Below are 13,215 nucleotides of genomic sequence, written 5' to 3' on the forward strand. Positions count from 1 at the left end.
CCTGATAGAGCTGGCAAAGCCAGCTGCACACAGATCAAATGGTTAACCTAATATATGTCTTTAAAATTCAGAAAGTTTTGATAGGATGGATACAGAGAGAATGTTTTCTCTTGTGGGGAAGAGAAGAGCTAGAGGCCATCAATATAAGATACTCACCAAGAAACCCAATAGGAAATTCAGAAGAAACTCAAATCTTGATTAATAAGGGGATCAGGGGTTCTGGGGAGAATGGGGATGAGAAACATATCAGCCATGATTGAATGGCAGAGCAGACTCAATGGGCCGAATGGCCTAATTCTCCTCATATGTCTAATGGACTTAAAAAGCTTTTTATCCAAAGAGTGAGGAGGCTTTCGAACTTTGTATTCCTGAATGATTGGAGCGAATAGTATGAATGCATTTAAAGTAAAATTAGATAAGCACAAGCAAGAAAGAATAGAGGGTTATAATGATAGATTCAGATCAGAGGAAGCTCGAGTGGAAAATAAACACTGGCAAAGACATGTTAGCCTGAATGAGGCCTGTTTCCCTGCCATATATCCGATGCATGTAATTCTATCTTTTTTTGTTTGATTAACTGCAAATATTTTTCATGCGCTAACCTCTTAAACTCTAACTGGTGACAATTTAGAATTAGAATTGGCTTTATCTGAAAAGGATTTCATCACTGGTGATGGGTGGATGGGAAATAACTTTCTTTTGCCATGGTTTTATGGCACAGATTTGAGTTCCTCTCTGACTAATAATGAACATATAATGTACCCTCTAAGTGTAGAGGTTTGAACTGGTTTCAACGCGTTTGTAGATAACAATTTTTAAATGAAAGATTTTGTAGAAGCTTTTCAAAATTAAAAAAAGGGATATTGTGATAAGGGTCAATCCACATTTGAATTACCTTTGCATTTCTATAAGAAGGTATAGCTTTTGGCCAAATCATGCCAAATGGGGAAAGTCAAAAATCTATGGCAGCTTTCCTATTATGTTTTACCATAAACGTTATACCTGTCCTCGTTATTTGTAAGTTTCTAATTTTTAACATAAACTTTAACCTTTCACCATGAACAATTTTCAACATTAATGTTGCCAACTTTCTTTATAATCCTGAAAACTTCAATGAATTAAGTGTGAGGAATTGACACTTGCATAGCCATTGACACACATTTAATGTAGTAGTAGAATATGGAAATATTAGTAAACGACTTACTTTATTTGCAAACAGAACAAGGAACTGAAATATAAAGCAGAACATTACGTTAACAAGCAAAGCAAGAATGCTTCACCAGTACCCTGCACCAGGTAAACTTTTGTGAGATTTTTTTGCATATGATGTCAGAAAGGGTGTTTTCACAGTGGACACACAAAGAGAGATAAAATAATTGTTATGTGTTTGTATTTTTCCTCCTCTTAAAAAAAAGGGTACAGTGCAATGACAGAAAAGTGTTCACCAAAAAATATAATAACAAATTTCACCTTCAAAAAGTCCCACGATAAACACAGTTAAATAATCCATATTGGAAAGCTAACTAAGTCTGAACAAAGGCACCAATTAATCATATATTCAGGGCCCCCTGATCTGAAGACACACTGTGACTTGTACTACTGAATAAGAAAATCAGATTATTTTATTAAATGCAATAAATTATAGGACAAGGCAATGATGGATGTCAAGCATTTCTTTTATATTTATCTGTGTTGCTCTTATTTCTCTCTCTACTGTCAAATCTTATAGTTATGAATCTCCGAGAAACAAAACCCCATACCAAATGCTGATGAAGTGGAAAAAAAGTACCTGATCTCAGATCGGCTTGTTCTGTACAACAGACTGTTTCCCACAGAAGACCTGCCAAAGAAGGAAGCTTAATGCCTCTGCACATGAAACGTGCCAACCAACTGCCCTGGGACCAACCAAGCCAGAAATCGGCAGAGGATAAAAGGCAAAATCAAATTCGTCTGAAACTAAACACGACCGGAAAGGTTTCATACCTTCTGAGTCTTTATTGGTCTTTAAAATACATTTCATGTTAAGGAATAAAGTGCTGTAGATATGAAAGAAACAAGGAAAACATTGAGGGAATTAAATGAAAGTGTTCTACAAGGTACAGCCCAGAGGCTTTAGGCTAATATAATTTTGTATATTTATAAAAGTGTTGTTCTGAAAACAAGATTTCTCTTTACTGGATCATTTGAAATGTCTTAGCATATTATATCATCTACTGGTTTACAGAACACAATATCATATGGTGCCAGCAGCACGCAGTATTAAACAGTGCTGCTTGCCCATTTTAATTTTTAATTGAGGGAGCATGGGCAGAATTAAAGATGTCTCGGGTAATTTTGCTTGTGTCAAATAAATCTTTTATTCTATTGTTTTAATTCTGAAAGATCACACTGGTACATGCTGGATTTGACACGCAGTGTGGTTCTATGTCATCATAGGCTTTGAGTATCAGTGAAGGGGATAGGGGGAGATGTCTCACTATATCATCACCCAGCTCTCTGCACCCACACCCATTCTTCATCCTTGCAAGGGCGCTGAGGTGCCGACACTTCCCCAAAACAAATCAGCTCATATGTCCACACTTTAACTGAGATCAATTAATGCAATATCTCCCCCACTGTCAGATCAAGAGGATCTTCCTGAGTTCTAATGGGTTTATACTAAGTGGTGAATTTACCCACTGAACTACCAGGGGGATCCACATCTTTCCTTTTGCCAGATTACTTTCAGGGTATTGGTTGTGATACATTTCTCCATGAAATATTGTGTGCAGTATTATTTAAATTCTCAAAAGCACACAAAACCTCCTGACATTTTATGTAATTACCCAAAAAAATGAAGATTGGTTTGTTCTTCGCACCAATAAAAAGCAACATAGTTAATACAACAGCAAACATTGAATATTTTTCTTTGTTTTTTGGACAAATTTCTTCATTCAGCAAAATTATTATCTATGACGAAAGTTCAAATACCAGGAGACACAAGATAAACATGGAAATAAAGTCACATGATTTACTTTCACCCAAAGGATAACATCCACATGGAACAAGATGTCAGGATAGGCTGCAGACAGTGACAATGAAATTTCACTCACCCAAAATATTGGGCTAGCGTCATTAGTTAGTTTATTAAATATTTCTTTATTCTCCTCCTTTTTTTGCATTTTCTCCCAAATTTACACCCACCAACAATAAACAATAATCAGTAATAAACAGTAATCAGTAACAAATATGTCAATCCCCATATCAATAACACCGATCCCATCCTCCCACCAAACCCAAAATATTCGCCCAAATGTTCACATAAACAACTGACAAAAAGGAATCAGGAATCACCCATGGCCACCATTAACCCCCATTGCCCCCCTCCCCCCATCCCTCCCACCCACCCCCCCCCCAACTAATGTTCGATGTTATCCAGTTCTTGAAAGTGCAAAATGAATAATGCCCATGAATTGTAGAACCCCTCCATCCTTCCCCTCAATTCAAACTTAACCTTCTCAAGAGTCAAGAATTCCAACACACACAAAGGTTTGTTTCAGTATATGTGCCTATCCTTTGGTGTGTCTATGGCATGCGCTGTTTTCTAGAGAACAATACAAAGTCTATGCAAGGTCTGCCACAAGTCGTATAATACCTGGATGATCATACAATCATAGACTTTACAGTGCAGAAGGAGGCCATTTGGCCCATCGGGTCTGCACCGGCCCTTACAAAGAGCACTCTACTCTAGCCCACTTCTCTACCCTATCCCCGTAATGTTTTGATAATTGAATTATATGGAATCAGTGTCCTGTTTGCTTACATAATGAGAAAGGGGAGCCTGCTTGGCCCTTATGATCTCACTCCAATCCGGTTCACAGGAGGAGAGGGCTATGCGCATACCAGATGCAGACTTCAGCCAGTTTCTTTGTGCCGTCCCCATCTTTGTGAGAATGGAATATCCAACTTTGCACATGTAGGTCGTTGTGAAGGACAATAGCAACAAAATGCTTGTTTTACTCAGCACTGGATACTCCTGGGAAATGCTACCACAGAATGCTGATAGCCTCATTGACTTTTGGCATGTTTTTAATGAGCTATCACATGTCAGGTACAGCAACGTAGTTTTTTCACTTGGAGACAGCTGTAAGTTAATAACTGAATCTGGGGTCTAAACCTCAAAATAAATTGTTCACCCACCACTTCTCTTTCAAAATCTGAAACTTCTCTCATTTTCCAATACTTCCCTGCATATAACGTTCATGGGCTTTGCATCCATATTTACATTGGCACCATTGACAAACCCATACTTCAAGAAATCATCTTTATACTGCTTTGTTCCTGAGGTAAGGTTCTTCTTTGTAAGCTGATAACCAGAGGCCTTGGTGCTCAGTTCAGAGCTAACACAAGCACTGCTCTGTGCTGCCCTGGACTCTTGCAAACATGATGGGCCAAATGGCCTCCTTCTGTGCTGTAAATAATAAAACAAAAATAAGGGCAGGCGGCAGGGAGCCGGTCCCGAAGCATTTCAGGACGTCCTAATGGGCTCGCACCAGCGCCACGTGAAACTAGTGCATTTCCAATGAACGCAGGCGTGTGATTTGCCAGGGTTGGGATTGGCACTCGAGAGCCTGACCAGGTGCAGCCGCATATAAGCATTCCACTTCCCAAGAAGATGCCACCCCGAAGACCTGCCCCGAGGTTCACAGATACTGAGCTGGAGACCCAGCTGGATGCAGTGGAGAGGAGGCGGAACACCCTGTTCCCCGGGTTGGGAGCATGCCACCCGCAGATGTCAACTGAGGCTGGATGCCAGGGCAGAGACCATGAGCGCCTAATGCTCAACACCAGGACCAGACAGCAGTGCTGGAAGAAGCTGCATGCCCCTCAGGGCGGCCAGGGTGAGTCACCAGCTTTTTGCCCCTGGCACCAACACTCATGGCCCATCACCTTCCCACCCCCCCTCACAATATTGCCCCTACCACTCACCGCCCCCAGCAATACTGCCCCTACCAGGCAGACAGTTAGGCAATGAGCGAGGATGGGCAACTGACCTCTCGGCATTACTGCCATTGACACCGTCCACCAGTCCAGAGACACCTCAGTTGGTCACGTAAGGTAAGAGGCTCCTGTGGCACTATCCACACACATGCTATGGTACATCAGGTGGAGGTAGACTGTTGAAGGGTGGCCAGTCCCAGATGGTCTTTGGCTTTTGGTAAGGGCAGTCCCATTCATGCTGGAGATGCAGATGCAGAGCCGGGGACTACAAGAGGTGATGTCAGCAACCTTCCAGTGTCTGCAGGTGCAGATGGAGGAGTCCAACTGCCGCTAGGGGCAGGAGGCGGTGTCGACCATGCGTGCTACCCAGGCCAACACTGCACAGATGACGTCCGCGGTGGAGGTCTTGGTTGTGACGATATCGGCCATGGGTCAAGGCCAAGATGGCAAAGGCCTGGGGCACTTTGTGCAGGTGGTGGCTGAGGCAAAAGATGAGAAACCATGTCACAGACAGCCATGTACCAGGCCATATGGACACTGCTGCGGCGCTCCAGTGCATGGACCGTACAAACAGGCTACGGCTGTGGGCATCGAGAGCATTGGCCTGGTGCTGGCTGACCTGAACTAGACATAGCGGGACTTCGCAAAGTCCTGGAGTGACTTGCATGGTCCCTGGGCAACGTGGCACAGCCCCAGAGGGACATGTCCCCGTCCCTGTGCTCCATGGCGGCGAGCAGGGAGACCCTGGACGAAACGAGAGCAGGACTCCAGGACTGGCAGCGCCAGGCAGCGGCGGAGTGCTTTCTGACTGCACTGCTGTCCCAGGGAGTACCTCAGGGGCCATCGGGCACCCTGAGGGAGGAAGAGGCGATGGGGTCCAAACTGGTGACCGGGGAGGTGCTGCAACACCTCCCTCCTGTCCCCAGCACAGCCAATGGGCAGTTGGCAGACCAGGGTGGTACCACCCCTCCTGAAACACCTGGATGACAGCCTGGACCGCCCATGCTGGGTCGCTCCAGAGAACGGCCGCCAAAGGAGATATGGGTCACAGGGTGGGAATCACAGAAAGCCGTTTCCACTCCTGATGTACGTTAAGGCCCGAAAAGGCCAGGAAGTTAGGCATTAGTTAAGTCGGCACAGGTGTAGCACATAGGTTAGCAACAGGGACTTGGGCATAATACTTGTAAATAGCACAATAAACACCTGTTTACCAACATTTCGAACTGCCTCGGTGCTCTAACTGAGGGGTGCGAGGTACGGGCTGGGCTGGGTGCAGAGGGTGTGCCGGGTGAGGGCCCAGTGGTGTGGGGTGCAGGTGTTGAAGGCGCGCATGGATCAGGACCCTTAGGGCATTCGGAGGCTACCCCCGGTGTCATCCCCGGAGACAGAATGGGATGGGCCTAGCTATGTGGGGGGCACCTTGTGGTAGGGCCTACCCGGTGAATGACCCACCACCGCATGCCACTCTGGTAACCTGCCCTGCCCCTCCCGGAGTCCGCCCACACGTCTGCCACCTCAGGGATTTGATGGGACCATTTGGTGGAATGGCCAGCATGCATGCTGGGATCACCCAGGCAGATGGTGGAAATTGCCACCGAAAGCAGGAGTCAGATGTTGTGAAATGATGCGGAGCACCAGAACTCATCACAGAGCGGGTTGTCATCATCCTCCAACCCATGGACTAGACCCACTGACACTGCCAACCAAGGGCCAGCACCCTATAGTGAAGCAGGTGAGAAGCACGGAGAGGGGTGCTGTGAGGGTGGATGGGGAGGGTGTGACTAGTCAGAGGGAGTGGGGGGCGGTGGGGGGTAGTGGAGGGGGACAGTGTGTGGGGACTGTGATGATATGCAAAAGCAATCATGTAAATAGTAATCTATATGACCTTCGACCAGCAGGTGGCAGTAGCAAACAACCACGTGAATCTGTTACCTCAGGGAGTCTGGAGATAGTCATCATAGTGGATAGCCACATTTGTAGAAGCTCTTGGATAATTTGTTATAGTTGGTAGTTTTTTGATATATTTCTATAGTTATCTAACCCATGCATTTATTTAATATTAAACATTTAACTAGTCAAGAACTAGACATTCTCTTTTGCATGATTCCTACTGGCCAAGCACCAGAACGTAACAGCAATGGTACATTCGAGCAGCTGCTGGCCAGGCCCCCTAGGCGGCAAACCTGGTGGCGGTTAGGACGTCCCCTGAGCTGGGCCCGGGTGCACACATTGTGCGGCTTCCTGTGCTTGCACGGGCCCCATGTCCTGCCCATCCTGGCCTTCCTCCACACCCTCCTTGCCAAAGGAGGTCTGGCATCCTTCCTCCCCCTCCCCCGGAAAGTCGCCCGTCTGCTGAGTGATGTTGTGGAGGACGCAGCAGGCCACCATGATGTGGGAGATCTCCGAGTTTTACACTGGAGGGTCTCTCCAGGGCGGTCCAGGCACCTGAACCATATCTTCAGGACGCCGATGCACCGCTCATTACGTTCCTGGCTGTTAAATGGGCATCGTTAGTATGTGTCTTCATGTATAGGGAGTATAGTATGGGGCTGAGTACACAGCATTGCGGGGCCCCAGTATTGAGGACTATTGTGGAGGAGGTGTTGTTGTTTATCCTTACTGATTGTCTGTACGTCAGGAAGTTGAGGACCCAGTTGCAGAGTGAGGAGACGAGTCCTAGGTTTTGGAGCTTTGATATGAGCTTGGCTGGGATTATGGTGTTGAAGGCAGATCTGTAGTCAATAAATAGGAGTCTGATATAGGAGTCCTTGTTGTTGAGATGCTCCAGGGATGAGTGCAGGGCCAAGGTAATGGCGTCTGCTGTGACCAGTTGTGGAAATGTGAGAATTGCAGTGGATCTAGGCATTCTGGGAGTATGGACTTGATGTGCTTCGTGACCAACCTCTCGAAGTACTTCATTACGATCAATGTCAAGGCCACTGGATGATAGTCGTTTAGACAAGTTGCCTGGTTCTTCTTTGGCACCGGTACGATGATGGTCTTCTTGAAAGGATGTCCCGAAGCGTGGTACATTGGCGAGACCATGCAGACGCTGCGACAACGAATGAACGGACATCGCGCAACAATCACCAGGCAGGAATGTTCCCTTCCAGTCGGGGAACACTTCAGCAGTCAAGGGCATTCAGCCTCTGTCCGGGTAAGCGTTCTCCAAGGCGGCCTTCAGGACCCGCGACAACGCAGAATCGCCGAGCAGAAACTTATAGCCAATTTCCGCACACATGAGTGCGGCCTCAACCGGGACCTGGGATTCATGTCACATTACATTCATCCCCCACCATCTGGCCTGCGAAATCCTACCAACTGTCCTGGCTTGAGACAATTCACACCTCTTTAACCTGGGGTTACCCCATCTCTGGATCTGTAAAGATTTAATCACCTGCTAATGCTCGCATTCCTAGCATTGTTTGGCATCTTTGAATTTCTCTATATATGTGTTTCTGGAACAGACCTCTTCATTCACCTGAGGAAGGAGCAGCGCTCCGAAAGCTAGTGACATCGAAACAAACCTGTTGGACTTTAACCTGGTGTTGTAAGACGTCGTACTGTGCTCACCCCAGTCCAACGCCGGCATCTCCACATCAGGTCTTCTTGAAGAAAGTGGGGACCTCGGAATGGAGTAGGGAGGGGTTGAAGATGTCCGCGAACATATCTGCCAGCTGGTGCACGCAGGATCTGAGTGCACGACTAGGGACCCCGTCCGGACCCGTATCCTTCCAAGGCCGATCAGACTTCGGAAGCTGTGTCGGTGGGTATAGGTGAGTCCAGGGCTGCTGGGGCAGTTGACAGGGGTTTGATGGTTTCCTGCTCGAACCGAGCATAGAATGCATTGAGTTCATCGGGGAGGGGTGCACTGCTGCCTGAGATTCTGCTCGGCTTCGCTTTGTAGCCCGTTATGTTGTTTAAGCCTTGCCATAACTGACGAGAGTCTGTGACGTTAGTCTGTGACTCTAGCTTGGTCTGATATTGTCTCTTGGCATCCCTGCTGATTTTGTGGCGGTCATACCTGGATTTCAGGGTCGCCTGACTTGAACGCCTCAGACCTGGCCTTCATTAGGCTGTCAATCTCCTGATTAAGCCATGGTTTCCGGTTGGGGACCATACACACTACTTTCTTTGGCAAGCAGTCTTCTACACGTAAGTGTGTGATGGTGGTGGCATACTCGTTTAGGTTGGTCGCTGAGTTCTTAAATATAGGCCAGTCCACTGACTCCAAGCAGTCACCTAGGAGCTCTTGTGTAGCCTTGGGCCAACACTGTACAACCTTCTGTAGCCATCTAAGATGGCCACGTGCAAAGGACCATGGGAATAATGGCCAACCCAGGACTCAGACAGATACAGAGCTTATGTGTATCTGAAACACAGCATGCTAGATCTGATCGAAACCCCCGCTCATTTGCATTCTTAATGGCCCATTCCCCAGAACAATAGGACTCCAATCAAGAAACCGGTACAGCCACAGACTGATCGACTCCACTCCCTTTACTCAGAGAGCCCAACTGCCAAGGCCAATGACTGCTAAGGACCCGCCTAGCCACCAAGGCACCCGCCCCTTTATTGGCCGAAATCGAAGGCAGTGATCAGAGCCCTGTCGAACTATCGGGTCCAAGATTAAGGACCACCCCAAAAAGCGCAAAATCCCAGAGGGATAAAAGGTGTGTTCAGCCATGTGTACTGCCTCCTTTGGACCCGGCCTGTGCCAGCCTCTTTTGTGACCGGCCTGTGTCCACATTAATTGTAGCATAACGACCAGCCAGCCAAGTTCAAGACCAACGATCGCTACCTGATGGATGAGCCCAGCAGAGACAGAGCCACTTCTTCGAACCAGCCACGTGAAATCAAGAGAAAGGCCTTATCCATTTGCACAGCGCCGGTCGCCCTGAAGTTAAGTATAGGTTATTGTAGCTGATAGGTGTAGTTTAACTCGTAGTAGATATTGTATTTGCATGTCGAAGTAATCCTTGTGTGTGTAAATAAACCATCTTTTGAACTGACTAACTGGTTGTGTGGTCATTTGACCGATATAAGGGAAAGACGTAGTTCACCGAGATAAATAGAAATACCCACAGTATTGGCGACGCTGTTGGGACATAACATCATATCATAGATAGAGTCTCATTCATTAAATGAGCAACACTTCTCAACTGGATTCTTCAGCTTAAGTTTCTGCTTGTATCCCGGGAGAAGGAGCACTGTCTTGTCGTCCGATTTTCCAAAATGCAGTCGAGGGATGGATCGGTAGGTGCCTTTGATTTAGCAGTGGTCGAGATTGTTCCCGTCCCTGGTGGAATTTTGGCTGTACACTCTTGAGGTTGGCCTGGTTGAAGCTCTCGGCCTCGATGAACAAGGCCTCCGGGTGTTCCGTTTCATTGTTATTTATAGTTGTCCAGCACCTTCTTCTCTTCCGCCTGGGGTGGGATGTAGACCACTGTGATAATGGCTGAAGTGAACTCCCGAGGAAGGTTGTAGGGGCGGCACTTCAGGGTCATGTACTCCAGGTCCGGGAAGCAGTAGGTCACCAGGGTCGCCAAATTTGAGTGCAAGGAGGAGTTGATGAGGAGGCAAATCCTTCCACCCTTTGCTTTGCCTGGTGACGCCGTGTGGTCCATCCGGTATTTCAGGTTGTACAGCTCTGTGAAACAGAGCACACAGCAGTCTCTTACTTCCTTCTGAGAGGTAAGTTTAGCTTTAAGTTCGTCCAGCTTGTTTTCGATCGCTTGGACATTTGCCAGGAGTATGCTGGGGAGAGGAAACTTGGAACCGGGTTGTTTTAGTCTCACCTGCAGACCACCACGTTTCCCTCGCTTCCTCGTTTGACGGCTGTTTCTGGATGGTCCCGGGATCCGATGGGATAAGTCTGACCTTGTGGAAGGTGGGTGGTTGACGGGGGCCGGGCCGCTGGTTTCGTTTCGGGGTCATGTCTGGCAGGACCCCATGCGCTGATTGCGATTTGGGGGTTGCAGTGGCGTATATTTGCGATCCGGTTAGGCGCCGGCATTCTGCGAGAACGGCTCTACCTTGCAGCGTGCTCACGTCCTCAACCGGGGTCTCCGCCATATCGGAGGTCTTTAATCCAGGTTTGGGTTGCAGGCCTGGGTCAGGCTGGGCCAGGTCCAGTGTTCTGGCCTAGCGCTGGTGGTCAGGTGCTCCAGGAATCGGACCTTGGAGGAGGCATGGTCGGGCCTCCACTTGGATTTTTCCTTCCGTCCTCCGGTAAGTCAGGTCGCAGGGCGGGCCTCTCTGGGTCAGGTCGCTGGGTGGGCTTCTCCAGGTCGAATTGGGCCTGGTCTCGTGGTCGGGGGCTGGGTCGGCTACTCCGGCGGCTGGATCGGGCGGTCCGGGGGCTGCTGTTGGTTCTCAGGTCTGGTCGGGCACTCTGAGGGCCGGGTCGAGTACTACGGGAGGTCGGGTTTGGGTCTCTTCAGCTTCCAGCTCAGGACTTTTGAGGCGTCCTGCCGGGTCAGGTTGGGTCATCTGGTCCAGTCCACCAGCCTCTGATGATCTTCAAACCTGCAAGAGAACATAAAAGAGAAAGGATACTGTGAGTGTTAGAATTAAGTTTGAAGAGATTAGTACAGTTATAGGAGATGTCGGAAGAGGATCTGTGTGTTATGGACCAGGGTTTAGAGAACCCCAAAGTGTATGATGGAGTTCACCTGACCCACAACTTTAAATAGATTTTGGTTATGGCGAGCTCAAGGGCCCACTTTACAGGTGTGATGCAACAGAGAACTAAGTGTATTTTTAAATTAAAACAATATTTATTTATGAAACCAGTTAACACTTTATAAACCCACAGTAAACATCTTAACAACTATAAACACCAATCATCCCCACAGATACAATATTCTATCAGTAACCCTTAATCTTTCCTTGCAACATCCATAAGATAAAACACCCTTTTTAACACAGAGATCAGGTTTAAATTCTCTACTGAGAGCAGTCAGCACTTTGAAATCACCCATATGATCTGGAGACAGTCTTTAGATTGCAGAGAGATCCTTATACATCTGCTTGCTTTCCCTGCAGCTCTCAAACCAAAACTAAACCACACAGATATACTGGGGGCTGTTTAGCACAGGGCTAAATCGCTGGCTTTGAAAGCAGACCAAGGCAGGCCAGCAGCACGGTTTGATTCCCGTAACAGCCTTCCCGAACAGGCACCAGAATGTGACGACTAGGGGCTTTTCACAGTAACTTCATTTGAAGCCTACTTGTGACAATAAGCAGTTTTCATTTTTCATTCATTTCACACCAGCTTTTGTTCAAAACGAAAGTGAAAGACAGACAGCCCAGCTCCACCCATACTCTGACATCATTGCAGCTATTTAATAAACACCCAGTTCTTAAAGGTACATCCACTACAGCTATTTAATAAACACCCAGTTCTTAAAGGTTCTCTCATATGACAGTGTATGAGAGAGCTTGTAGAGAGTTGCCACACTACGGCGCCATCTTTATTAATAATCTTTATTGTCACAAGTAGGCTTACATTAACACTACAATAAAGTTACTGTGAAAAGCTCCTAGTCGCCACATTCCGCCTCCTGTTCGGGTTCACAGAGGAAGAATTCAGAATGTCCAAATTACCTAACAGCATGTCTTTCGAAACTTGTGGGAGGAAACCGGAGCACCCGGAGGAAACCCACACAGTCACAGGGGGAACGTACAGACTCTGCACAGGCAGTGAAGCTGGGAATCGTACCTGGGACCCTGGCGCTGCAAAACAACAGTGCTAACCAATGTGCTTCCCTTATATGCCATGGTTTTGCCACTTTTCCATGTTTTAGTTTTGCTCCAGACAGGAATGAACAATTGTTGCATTCACCCATGCACTCTTTGAATGTTTGTCATTCCTATCCACTGTCTTCTATGGGCAGGATTCTCTGCACCCCGCCACTAAGATGGGGAACCCGATCAGGCAGAGAATCTCACATCGGCCCAAAATCAGGATTGGCACCAGGCAGCCCCAGTCTCCGGTTCCGCCCCACCAGCCATAGCGGGCTTCCCACCCCACGCCGGAGGGAACATGCAAACAGCTCGTATGCATTCATTTGAATGTGATTAATGGGCTGGAAGCCTGAATCGCTGGACTGATTTGGTGCAAGTATTTACAAATGGGTTACAAATCCTAGAAATGCTCTGAGTGTCACAATATGCAGACATGGACATAATGAGATACAGACAGGCAGCTAATGGGCACAGAGAGCAGGACAT

General features: G+C 47.4%; 1 protein-coding gene across 2 annotated transcripts in view; it reads left to right on the forward strand.

The window, feature by feature from the left end:
* Positions 1 to 2,332, forward strand: part of LOC140409169 (coiled-coil domain-containing protein 68-like) — an 80,856-nt gene extending 78,524 nt beyond the window's left edge. For both annotated transcript variants that reach the window (XM_072497394.1, XM_072497395.1), the window contains exons 10-11: positions 1,220 to 1,296; positions 1,730 to 2,332. In XM_072497394.1, the coding sequence (XP_072353495.1) occupies positions 1,220 to 1,296; positions 1,730 to 1,793 (141 nt within the window). In that variant the 3' untranslated portion in view covers positions 1,794 to 2,332. The remainder of the gene's footprint in view (positions 1 to 1,219; positions 1,297 to 1,729) is intronic.
* The last annotated feature ends 10,883 nt before the right edge of the window (positions 2,333 to 13,215 follow it).

This window comes from Scyliorhinus torazame, chromosome 3 (genome assembly GCF_047496885.1).
Source record: "Scyliorhinus torazame isolate Kashiwa2021f chromosome 3, sScyTor2.1, whole genome shotgun sequence".
NCBI lineage: Eukaryota > Metazoa > Chordata > Chondrichthyes > Carcharhiniformes > Scyliorhinidae > Scyliorhinus > Scyliorhinus torazame.